Source organism: Asterias rubens, chromosome 17 (genome assembly GCF_902459465.1).
Source record: "Asterias rubens chromosome 17, eAstRub1.3, whole genome shotgun sequence".
Lineage (NCBI taxonomy): Eukaryota > Metazoa > Echinodermata > Asteroidea > Forcipulatida > Asteriidae > Asterias > Asterias rubens.
In genome coordinates this window covers 1909370-1922278 of record NC_047078.1, presented here as the reverse complement: position 1 = coordinate 1922278, position 12909 = coordinate 1909370, and the positions used below count along the sequence as shown (strand labels likewise).

Below are 12909 nucleotides of genomic sequence, written 5' to 3'. Positions count from 1 at the left end.
ATCAAAGTTGCAAGAAAATGATAAAAGAAAAAACGCCCTTGTTGGACGAATTTGTGTGCTTTCAGATAGGAATAAAAGACTTCTAGCTAGAAGTCTTTTATTATTTTAGTGAGAAATTACTTGTTTCTCAAAAACAGCGTTACTTCAGAGGGAGTCGTTTCCCACAATGTTGTATACTATCAACAGCTCTCCAATGCTTGTTACCAAGTCAGTTTTTAAGTTAATATTTGTTTTGAGTAATTACCAAACGTGTACCTTCCCTTTAAAGACAGTGTACACTATTGGTAAGTGTCAAAGACTAGTCTTCACAGTTGGTGTATCTCAACATATGCACAAAATAACAAACCTGTGAAAATTTGAGCTCGATTGGTCGTCGAAGTTGCGAGATAATAATGAAAGAAAAATCACCCTTGTCATACGAAGTTGTGTGCTTTCTGATGCTTGATTTCGAGACCTCAAATTCTAAATCTGAGGTCTCGAAATCAAATTCATGGAAAATTACTTCTTTCTTGAAAACTACGTCACTGCAGAGGGAGCTGTTTCTCATAATGTTTTATACTATCAAACCCTCCCCATTACTCGTAATCAAGAAAGGTTTTGTGATGGTAATTTTTTTGAGTAGTTACCAATAGTGTCCACTGCCTTTAATAGTCTTTTTAACTACTGTATTTTTTTTTTTTTTATTGACTAATAAACCTAAATGAATTGAAAATTTAATTGAAATAAATTGAATTCAATTAACAAGGAGTCCTTGTTTTCTTTTTCAGGAACTGGGGCGGATTGGCAGCCATGCCCGGCCGGTACCTACAGCCCAGTGGAAGGCCTGACCAACGTAACGGAATGCCTAGCTTGTGATGGGGGCCATTACTGCACTGGGCCTCACGAGACATCTACATCTGGCAAATGCTCTCCAGGTATAAATAATAACAATACAGAGCTATAATAGATGTTAAATTTGCATCGGGGATACAGAATATTAATTTTGGTTTTTACCCATACACCGATGTGTGTAAGCACTGTATACTCGGTGCTTTCCCGAGTCCTGTGAAAAAATATCACAGGCATGTTACTCGGGTGGGATTCGATCCCACGACCCTTGCAATTCTAGAGCGGTGTCTTAGACTATCGAGGTTGCCCGGTAGCTTGAGGCAGTTCGAATCCTATGTTGTGGCAGCGGGTACCGCAACGATATAATAGATGTTGAGTATACAGTGCTAACACACATCGGTGTATGGGTAAAAACCAAAATTAATACAGAGCTAACATGAAAATAAATGTACTTTTCAGTCTCCCTCTACACAAAACAAACTACCACTATCTCACAGTGTCGTGGCCGAGCGGTTAAGAGCACCCAATTCAAACTCTGGTGTTTCTGATCAGCAGAGTGTGTGTGGGTTCGAATCCCCAGCCATGACACTTGTGTCCTTAAGCATGACACTTAACCATTGCTTCGTCCTTCGGACGGGACGTAAAGCCGTTGGTCCCTTGTGTTATGTAACGCATGTAAAAGAACCCAGTGCATTTATCGAAAAGAGAAGGGGTTCCCCCCGGTGTATCTGGCTGTGGCTGCTGTATGCGCCGTAGCACCTTGTAAACACTTCGAAGGTGCTTAATATTTGGGTCTCAGAATTCATCACTGCAGTAACATATCTTTCTGAAAGTTTGTATTAAACACTTCTGTTCAAACACTTTTGTTCAATTCATTGTATATGTAATTTTTCTTGTTCTTCTGAGCGCTTAGAGACTTGTTAGATGTTATACAAAATGTATAAACACAATTGTTATACTATTTCACCCACTAGGTTATTACTGTACATCTGGTGTGGACCGCCCAGACCCGGGAGCAAGCAGTGATGCCATCAATTGTTCCTGCCCAGAGCAAACTGTCTTCACTGGTGAGTCACAACTACTCATGAGAGACACTCTGAGCTCTCAATATATGCACATGATGATCTCTTAAAGAGGCCGTCTAAGAATTACTTAACCAGTGAGGTTTACACATTTCTGGAAGATTATGTTATAAAGACACTATATTTAATTAGTTTGTTAGCCTTTGAGCCTTTGTATTTATTTTAAATGTCATTTATGTCCAACCCGCATGGGTCCTGTTTTAAGAAAAGCGAGAGGTCATCTTTGTATACATCTTTGTTTACTGACCACCAGTGCATGCTATGACATGTTGCTGCGCGAAGTGTTATGCTCGGGATGCAGCGCAGCAGCGACGATAATACCAACTTGATATCCCAGTGTTGTACAAGTACACTCGTGTGTATTACATAAAATAAAATAAAAACGGTTTGAAAAGTTAAATTAAAATTGCCCTCCTAAATAGCTACTTCAGTGAAACATCTTTTACTGGAATGCAGTATAAACATGCTTGTGTATCATTTAATTGTACTTTTGTTATGTGGAGATGTCACTCTTCTGTAATTTGTTGTACGTACTAAGGTTGTTCAAGAGGACTAGTGCTAAGTAGGATTTGAATCTTTGCATGGTGGAAGTATCACTAAGAGAGATTTGCGGTTACACCCTGTGAATTTCTCTTTTGAGTAGTGTTGGTTCTGAAAAGAACCAGTGGTTAAAGACTCAACGTTTGGACCAGTAGCTCTGATCATCTTTAGGACTACTACTGTTGGAAATTGGGGATTGGCCGGTAGGGGCAGAGACGGTGGCAGGGTCGCCACAAATGTTTATAATTTTTCTACTGAGATGTTTCAATCGACCCCATGTCTAATTAAAACAGCTTGTAAAAACTCTTTTGTGATTGTCCTTTTCATTCCAGGCGAGGGCGGTATATGCCCAGTGGCCCACTACTGCCCGGTCAATAGCAGCCTGCCGACAGCCTGCGCTCCGGGCTTTTATAACAACCTGACTGGTCAGTCTGAATGCTTCACCTGTGTGGAGGGATACTATTGCCTGGCACAGACTACACATTATATTGACTTTGACTGCCCTCTAGGTAAGTAGGAATTAAAGACGCACCTCAAGAGATGTTGTTTTTCCTTACCTGAAACCAAAGCTCAGGGCCCAATTTCAGAAAGCTGCTTTTAAGCATAAAAAATTAGCTAACCACAACACAATTATGCGCACCAGAATAAGGTTACAAGCCAAGCTATCATTCAATGTGTATAATCTGAGACTGTTATCCTGCTCATTTCTGCTTAGCAGACAATGGTTAAGCAATATTTTCTGCTTAAGCAGCTCTATGAAATTGGGCCCTGTAGGTAAGTGGGAATTGACTACTTGACGTACTTCAACAAATGTGTTTTCCTAGCCTAAACCAAAGCCTAAAGACACAGCCTTGGAGTCATGTTTGCTTAGCAATATAATAACAAGGTACCAGTTGCAGGAATGTTTTAGATATGCTATCTAAGATTGTAACTTGTTGCTGCTAAGCAAGCCTCTCTGCTCGCTTACCAGTTGAATGAAATAAGACAAGACTTGAGGCCTTGCATAAGTAAGTAACGTTTGCAGTGACACCATTTAAAATCCCTTAGATTAGTGGTGGTTTTACCCACATACACCGATGTGTGGTAGCACTGTCTACTCCCGAGCTCTGTGGAGAAAAAATCACAGGCATATTACTCAGGTGGGATTCGATTAACCCAGGACCCTTGCAATTCTAGAGCAGTGTTTTACCAACTAGACCAAATTGAGATTGCCAGATAGCTAGAGGCAGTTCGAATGTTTCATGAAACAAATCTTTTCGCTCCTCTTTGTTTTCTCAGGTCACTTCTGCCCAAGTGGAACCATGGACCCAATTGAGAATCCCTGCCCACCTGGGACGTATAACCCGGATCTGAATGCAAAGGACATGGATGCGTGTCTGTCGTGTCCAATGGGAAAATACTGTGATGGATCAGGGAACGCCAACTACACGGAGGAATGCGATGAGGGTTGGTACTGCTCGGGAGGTGCCTCGAACCAAACGTCGACGTCACATGGTGGACGTTGCGAACCCGGATACTACTGCCCAAGAGGTGAAATGTTCATCTGCTTTTATAAGTTTGACGTATCATCTCTGAAAACTGTAAAGCAGAACATTTTAATTTTGCTTTTACCCTGAAGGCCCCGTCAAACAGGCCTCGATAACGAGAACGAGAACGGCAATGTTATCAACACACGCCCTCGATTGGTTGAATAAGCGTGGGCGTATTCTGTGTTGAGCAATTCAACCAATAGCATGCGTTCTCTTTGCGTTATCCTTATCGTTCTTGTTATCGCTGCAGTGGGACTGGGCCTTTACACCGATGTGTGTTAGCACTGTATACTTTCCCGAGTTCTGTGAATAAAATCACAGGCATATTACTTGGGTGGGATTCTAACCCCAACCTTAATACTTATCAAATTTGTTTGCTTTATCATTAGTATACAGGGAGCCATTCACAAACAGTGTAGTATTCACCCTGGTTGTCGAAATTGAGTGTTCTTTATTCTAAAGTTTTTTTTCCTAAAGCAAGAACTCCAGGAATCGTGAAATATAGAAACAAGTTCAAATCAAATTTATGCGCTTTTCGCTTTCAGGGTCTGGAGCCCCCGAACCTTGCCCCGGTGGGCAGTACTGCCAAACACCAGGTCTTGCCCTCCCGACTAACGATTGCGACGCCGGCTACTATTGCATTGGTGCCTCAACGACTGGTACCCCGGAAGATGGTGTGGAAGGCGACGAATGCCCGCCAGGATTCTACTGCGAGGTCGGGTCAATGTGGCCGGAGCCTTGTCCCCCGGGTACCTTCAGCCCTTATGCTAAGAACGTCAATGTTTCGGACTGCTTGGCATGTCTGGATGGTGATTACTGTGGGGAGTACAATCTGACAGAGACAAACGGTAAGTCGTGGCAGCTTATAATAAATATTCATAAAGACCTCAGACAGTTTCACTATTCCTATTGGTGGAGAGCACGTCACGTGGGTGTGTATAAACCTTTGTTTATGACCAGTAAAAAGTGTTGAAACATTGGGCGTGACACACGAGCTTGCACCTGTTCTTATAAGACAGTTTCTTCATTCTTATTGGTTGAGAACAACGGCTGAAACAGTTGTGCCACATCACGTGATACGTGCGATGCACACAGCATTCCCTTATAAGGAGTTATTTACCCGAGCGCGGCGGAGGGCTTTACCATTTCATAGCTGGAGGGGTGTTGTGTTGAAAGAAATCATTGAATGCTTTAAGCACTTGCCACCCATCCAGCCCTCGTTGGATGGTACCAAAACAAGAGTGCAGGGTTGAGGTTAGGGTTAGGGTTAGTAAGTAGGAACCACATACTAGTCGTACTTCTAGAGATTTTGTCAAACCTTTTTAAAGTAATTTTTTAGATTTTATGGGTATATTTTTATAGTGGATTTTCTTGTATTTGTATTAATATCTTATTGTTCAGCGCATTTGAATAAAATTATATTGGAATTTGCGCTATATAAATGAATAAATTGTTTTTTATTATTAATAAAGCGTGAAGACACATCCATTGTGCAGATTGCCCAAAAACATTCCAGAATATGTCAAACTTCAATTGGCTTTTATCTTTTCGTTTTTGTAGGCAATTGCACCCAGGGTTACTACTGTCCTCGTGGCCAGTTCGACCCCCAGGCCTTTCCCTGTCTGATCGGTCACTATTGTCCGAGCGGAATTCATGACCCCATCTTGTGTCCGAGCGGCACATACCAAGACGAACCGGCGAGATGGGACTGTAAAGAGTGCCCCGCTACGTACTACTGTGACAAGTAAGTACTGTGACAAGCAAACCTTGTACTTTGAATCATTTAAAAAAACTCTTTCACTGGTCTCACTTAAATTTTAATCATAAGAGTATACACTGTGCTTGTCTTAAATAAGAAAGAAAAAAAAGCGCCTCGAGGTTGATTTAGCATGTGGTGCTTAATAAATCTAATTGTTATTATTATTATGAGTTTCAACCTCATGTAACCGGGGCCCAATTTCATGGCTCTGCTTACCGCCGAACGTGGGTGTGTATAAACCTTTGTTTATGACCAGTAAAAAGTGTTGAAACATCCAACTTCATGTAATCGGGGCCCAATTTCATCGCTCTGCTTACCGCCGAATTCTGTGCTTACGATCGCGATTCCCCGCTTACGTGCAAACGTGTAAGTGTAGAATGCCTAGTAACAGTGAGTACGCACGCGCAAAAGCCAAACTTCGCCGCTTACCCGTGAAATACGCTTGCCGTAAGCACAGAATTCCCCGCTTCCGTTAGCGCCGATTCTGTGCTTATGGTAAGCAGAGCCATGAAATTGGGCCCTGGTGCTCATTTGATTACCCATTAGTAGTCTCCTAAATTGTTCACTTTCCTTTACTCTATGGTCACTCAATACCAACAATGTTTGGCCTTGGATTAGATTGGTACATGTATGTCTGGCCTAGTGGTCAGTATTTGTTATTCGGGCCGGCAGTCCCCAATCTTCTGCCATCAGTCAACTTCCTAAATAGGATTCAGGAAGAGTTAGGGTTGATAACTATTTTTAAAAATTGTGACCCCTGAAGTTATTGAAGCTTTCACACATTGGTTTAAAGATGTAACCCCCCCAAACCCCCCCCCCCCCCCCCCAAATAATTAGAAAAATAAAATAAAACTATGCACATTTTCTTTTCACAAACGAGTTTTTTTTATATTTACCAGTACCTATGGTGTAGTCGTGGTCAATGATACAGTGACGTGTCCAAGAGGTTTCTATTGCGAGGCAGGTACCAAGCTAGCCGAGCAGAACGGTTGCCCGCGAGGAACATTCGGCAACGACACTGGGTTTGATAACGTTACAGACTGCATCCCATGCTCAGGTATGTATATCAAAGTTTTAGATTAGTGCTGTTAGTATTCTTATTGGAAAATAATTCAAAAATCCATTACGTCTTAGTTCGCAATAAAAACCTTACTTGGTTACAAGTACGGCAGCTTTTTGATAGTACATGTAGACCTTATCGCAAATACTCGGTATGCCTGCGTTAGGCGTAGAATAAGGTGCATGCTGGTCTAACTAGCGATCAAGTTTGATCGCTAGCTAGACCAGCATGCACCTCGTTCAACAGATTGCGCTTGCGCAATGGGCAACTGCAAAAAGGTCTATGTAGTATGAACCATTTCAAAAATCAATTCACTATTAATGGTTAAGAAAAGATTTTAATTTTTTTTTTTATTATTTGAATTTGAGAAGCTTTTTTGTAAAAAACGTTTCTTAGATTGTATATCCCAATCACAGATCATTCTTCCTGCGTGGAAATAACCGCTCCGGGTTTTTTGCGATATCTCAAAAACGGCAAAAAATTGAAAATTTTCACAGGGTAGTTTCATTGTATATAATTTCTACATTTATGAAGGATAGAAACTATCTACATTTATGAAGGATAGAAACAATCAAGCGATTCCAAGACCAAAGGTAAAGCTCCCTTTGATTCTGCATTTTTCCTTGATGAGCGCAGGTCTTTTAATATGAATTCCACAATGTAACTTAAAGACTTGGTGCTAAAATCAACTTGTTTTTTAAAACTTCTGACAGGTGGGTATTACTGTGAGGAGGCAGGCAAGACCCAACCCACAGCTCCCTGCGATGCTGGATTCTTCTGCAAGCAATACGCTGAGACGGCAATACCAAACCAAGGAGCTGACCAGGCGGACGTCTGCCCACAAGGTATAAACATGCTTCAATTAGATCTGCTCAATGTGGCTGCCAAACGAAAGTGGGAAATGTTTGGTGGGGGGAAAAAATTTGAGAATTTAATCAGATCTGTACTACCAGCTCTAATATGCTTAGCCAGGAAACGCCACAAACCTTTCACTGTAATATTTCTCTTTCCTGTTGCTAGGTTCTTATTGTACTGAGGGTACGGCTGAACCTTACCCTTGTCCACCGGGTACCTACGGTGCGTCAGAGGGTCTTCACAATGAGTCTAGTTGTACTCCATGTCTGGCCGGATTCTACTGCGAGAGTCAAGGGCTTCTTGATGTTGAAGGTAATTTCTTTTGATCCATTTACAGAGGCAAGCACCTAACCCTGTTAAGCGGCAATTGGTGCTAAGAAATTGTTTAGCAGGGAGCCACCAGTCACAATTATTGTACATTATGTCTGGCTGGTTTCTACTGCGAGCGCCAAGGGCTTCTTGATGTTGAAGGCAAATTCTATTGAGCATCAGTTTGATGCATTAAAGGGGCAAACACCCAACTCTGTTAAGCAGCAATTGGTGCTAAGCCATTTTTTTCTGCTAAGCAAAAGTTAGCAGGGAGCCAGTTGGTGCTTGAAAGCTTGTTGAAATTGGACCCTGGTCATTACAACGTAGTCAAGACTGTCCTCTCACTATTATCATGTGAGATATCGCCTTGTTCTGTTTTTAAAAAATGTTATATTTTATTTCTCTTCAGGACCTTGCCAGGAGGGTTACTACTGCCCAATCGGGTCTAGTTCCCGGACTCAGGTGATCTGCACTGTGGGCAACTACTGTCCTACAACATCCGACGTTCCCACAGCATGCCCTGAAGGTACCTTCAACCCCTACGAGGGGCGCATGAACGAGAGTCAATGCACGCCGTGTACAGAGGGAAGTTACTGTGAAACCCAGGGTAAGTTTAAATCTAGACCAGTCTTGTTTGAATATAGGCCCTCTTGTGGTGAATTTCGCCCAGTCTTGTTTGAATCTGCGCTTGTGCTGTTGTAACGGACCAGTCCAAGTTTGTTCACATTCCATTTGTGGACCACAGGCCAAATTACTAGAATGTAGCAATAAAAAAACATTGAAATTGTTCATTTGAAAGGTCTGTATACTTTTGGTAATGACTCTGAAAATTAATGTCTTTAAAAAAATGTGGTTAGAAGCATAGCAGCAAAATCCAAATGTTTACAGACCCTTTAAAGATATGTGGGTAAGCATATTTCACAGGTTAGCAGGGAATTTGTGCTTGTGTTTGTGCATATACACTGCATTTCTAGGTATTCTTCGCTTACACAGCTGGCGCTGAAATTCGGTAGAGTAATTGTGGAGAAAGGTAATGGTTAGCGCTGAATTCGGTGGTAAGCAGAAGCATGAAATTGGGCCCTGATGCGCAGGCTATTGTGTTTTGTACACAATATTTGAACTTTAACCCTTGTTTTATTTTGCAGGTCTTGACCAGCCAACTGGTGCCTGTGAACCACGCTACTACTGCCCACCTGGTCAACGTTCACCCCGACCGTATGACTACAATTGCACCATCGGTCACTACTGTCCACTCAACTCGTCCGAGCCTCTTCCGTGTGCAAATGGGACGTATATGAACCAAACACATGCCGAGGAATGCTTCATCTGCCCAGAAGGATGGTAGGAAAACAAAAAATACAATATATATATATATGGCTTTTGAAAAACTACACATTCCAATTCTCTGATTTTGAAAAACGTTTCCTTATAGAATATTGAAAGGTTGGCGATAGTAAACTCGGGAGCACTGACTAAACAGTACTTTATCAAACATCAATTATTTTTCAATCAAATACAAAACTAAATTCTTTATTATCTAGGTATTGTGTTTTGGGCAACCTCGTTGACGTTTGCCCCATGGGATACTGGTGCCCTCTGGGTACCGGGTTCGACTGGCAACCGTGCCCTCATGGAACGTTTGGTAATGAGACAGGGCTGTCTTTGATGGACCAGTGTGAGCAGTGTCTGGGTGGATTCTACTGTGATCAGCTTGGTGCGACAAGTGTTACTGCTAGCTGTGATCCTGGTGAGATAAACGATCAATCATTCACTTTATTAAGTTGTGGTATTTGTTTTTAGTATTTTTTTATTTATTTTTTATTTTTATTAAAATCATCAAAATTTGTACCAGGGATAATACTAACTCTGATGATTTTTCTAGAGAAATTCTATTTTCCAGTGATACTCTTTTTCCAGTAAAATACTTTTTTTTTCCAGTGAAATACTTTTTTTTTCCAGTGATACTCTTTTCCAGTGATACACTTTTTTCCAGTAATATACTTTCTTCCAGTGATACCTTTTTCCAGTAAAATACTCTTTTCCAGTGATATACATGTACTCTTTTTCAGTGGAATACTCTCTTCCAGTGATATACTTTTTTCCTGAAAAATACTCCTTTCCAGTGAAACAATTATTTCCAGTGAAAATGTCAGAAAAAATAGTATAAAGCAAGTTTGTTTTAGTTTAGAGATGAGAGAATAGAATTAGCTAATGCATACGGACTGCTTACCAACCAAAAGGACCTATGGTATGCAGACTTTAGGCCAGTCCTAAGTTAGGATGAGTAACTCGTCCTAACTCAAGATAAGACTAGTCTTAACTCTTTGTGAAATCCTCTCCATAACTCTCATTCTTGATTGAATGTTCGTTTTTTAATATTTTTAAATTAGGGTATTACTGCACCTACGGTGCTGACCGTGCCCAGCCTGACGACCTCTCCCCATCCCTCGTTAACGGCACCTGTGAGTTGCCAGGAGGGTACACAGGGGTCGGAGGGGTGTGTCCAGCCGGTCACTTCTGCCCCATGGAGACGTCAATGCCGATTTCATGTGAAGCTGGAAGCTTTGCCAATGTGACTGGTCTGTCTGTGTGCTGGGATTGCCCGGAGGGCTATTATTGCACTGAAGGTAAGCAGGATTTAAAAATAGTGGAGAAGTGTGGCGTAAACTTAAAAATTAATCGTATTTGGCAATTCTTAGACTTAATGTTAATACAACAAAGTTGGGATGTTGTCAGATCACTGTAGGTCAAATGATGTTGTGTTTTATGTTGTTAATTTTGAAAACCGAGTCATCAAATTTATAAACAAGTTGAATGTTAAAAGATGTTTAGCAAAGAAAGTTAGGATTTCACAGGCCATGTTGATGACAGAAGCTTCAGGAAGTTTTGAAAGAAAGTAAATAAAAACTACTGTTAAAATATTTTGCACAAAAATAACTGGAATTTGAAATGTTATGCTTTTTACAAAGAAGAAATGTAAAAGTTCTAAGAAAGCCAGCCATCTGTGGTGCAAAAAGAAATATTTTACCAGAAATAAATTTACAAATTTTGTTACGTTAATAGAATCAGTATCCTACGACGACAAGCCATGTCCACTTGGCCACTACTGCCCTCTACGTACCGAGTCTATGTTACAGTACCCGTGCCCAACCGGGACATTCTTCAACACGACCCACGCCACGTCTCAGAGCGACTGCCTCGGCTGCCCTGGTGGATGGTTCTGTGATAAGGAGGGGCTGGACACGCCCACGGATCAATGCTCGCCAGGTAGGTTCAATAAATTTGAGTTTTGCTAACTTGTAATGACCGCAGCAGCGCAATTTGTGCTACCGGACTGAAGAGAGAATAACGATAAGTCACTTTGTGGCTGTTCAGGCCGAATCCCTATACCCCGGGTAATACCTTAGTTGTCATTAGTGGCAATGTTGTATAGATATTATTGTACTTTCTTTTGTATTAGTAAACATTTTGCTTGTACAGCGCCATGAGCGTCATGCCTGACGGACCTGAGCGCTCTCTAAGAGGCCACTATTATTATTATTGATATTAATATCTCAACTTTCAGAACTAAGACGTGCCCCCGAATTCCAAAATCTACTCCCCGGAACAGCAAGACAAGTTCTAGCAAGAATAATCTACACAGCAAAGTAGATATTGTTGTGTCAGTGCAAAAATGGTGTACCTCCATTTTCCATAAACGTTGTTTTTCCTACCTGTCTCTGCGCCTACCTGTTTTGTGTGTTCATCTGGATGAGATATGTTTTGATAATTTCAAACTCTTAACTCTTCACAATGGAAACGAGTCCAGAGAGGAGAGTGATGGCATTTATTTTCAGCATCCAAGTTGCATTCAAAGAATAATAATAATAACTTGATTTTTTCCAGGATGGTACTGTACGGCTAACGCTTCTACCAGTATGGACTCAACCCACGGAGGGGAATGCCAGCGTGGTACCTACTGCCCAATGGGATCTCATAAACCGTTATCCTGTGATCCAGGAAGGTACTGCCTCACACCGGGCCTGCCTGAACCCACTGGCAACTGCTCAGCAGGTATGGTCAAAAGCTTCCAATGTTGTTGATTTTATTTGGTCGTCAGCTGGGTTTGCTTAGGAGTGAAATTAGTTTTAGATTGAACAATGACACATTGACTCGAGTGTGATTTGAGCCTGTGACCTCCGGATTAATGTGTGGACGCTCTGCCAACTTAACTATTCAACCCTACTTTTGGCAGGAACCTTGTGGTTTATTACTTTTGAAATAAAAATTGAAATAAAAAGTCACTGCTACTTCCCCGGTAGTATTGTTAACTTAGATTCAATCTCTGGCTATACGGCAGTTAAAGGTTCTACAGCTTCTGACTGCCACCACTGAACAAAAATATTGACAAAATATGGAGACTAGCAACATTGGGGCTGGATAGCTCAGTTGGAGCACCAGCACGTTAATCCCTAGCAGAATTAACTTAAAGTGGCAGTAACTTTTTAACCTCTCACTTCACGTTTTAGGTTTTTACTGCACCCTGGGCGCAAACGTTTCCTCCCCTGTGGACGGCACGACCGGCGATGTATGCCCCAAGGGCAACTACTGCCCCGAAGGCTCCAGAGAACCTTACCCCTGTCAGAATGGAACCTTCCTGAACAGTACACAGAATGATGCAGTCGGGGACTGCCAACCGTGCACAGAAGGGATGTTCTGCCCGGGCAATGGGATGGACCTTCCGGAGGGGCCGTGTGACGTAGGATATTACTGCCCGATTGGTCAGATTGTTTCTGCACCACCGGAGTACAGGTTTGTTGTTTACATATTGACAACTTGTACTGTTTACCTTTTATTTGAATTACAAACACTTTTTATAAGTAAACTAACTCTCTCTGCTGTAGTTAAATTAATAAAGAGAAGTTCCCTCGATCCACTAAGGCACTTTATCTAAACTTTTCCCGGATA

General features: G+C 41.6%; 1 protein-coding gene across 1 annotated transcript in view; it reads left to right on the top strand.

Moving 5' to 3' along the window:
* The window catches only part of LOC117301698, a 154151-nt gene that overhangs the window by 57266 nt on the left and 83976 nt on the right, over positions 1-12909 (top strand). The window contains exons 52-67 of the mRNA XM_033785724.1: positions 768-914; positions 1803-1895; positions 2783-2959; positions 3729-3980; positions 4525-4827; positions 5540-5723; positions 6638-6795; positions 7512-7643; positions 7819-7965; positions 8372-8569; positions 9108-9303; positions 9504-9709; positions 10353-10589; positions 11026-11229; positions 11848-12015; positions 12471-12753. Coding sequence (XP_033641615.1) covers positions 768-914; positions 1803-1895; positions 2783-2959; positions 3729-3980; positions 4525-4827; positions 5540-5723; positions 6638-6795; positions 7512-7643; positions 7819-7965; positions 8372-8569; positions 9108-9303; positions 9504-9709; positions 10353-10589; positions 11026-11229; positions 11848-12015; positions 12471-12753 — 3085 coding nt within the window. The remainder of the gene's footprint in view (positions 1-767; positions 915-1802; positions 1896-2782; positions 2960-3728; positions 3981-4524; positions 4828-5539; positions 5724-6637; positions 6796-7511; positions 7644-7818; positions 7966-8371; positions 8570-9107; positions 9304-9503; positions 9710-10352; positions 10590-11025; positions 11230-11847; positions 12016-12470; positions 12754-12909) is intronic.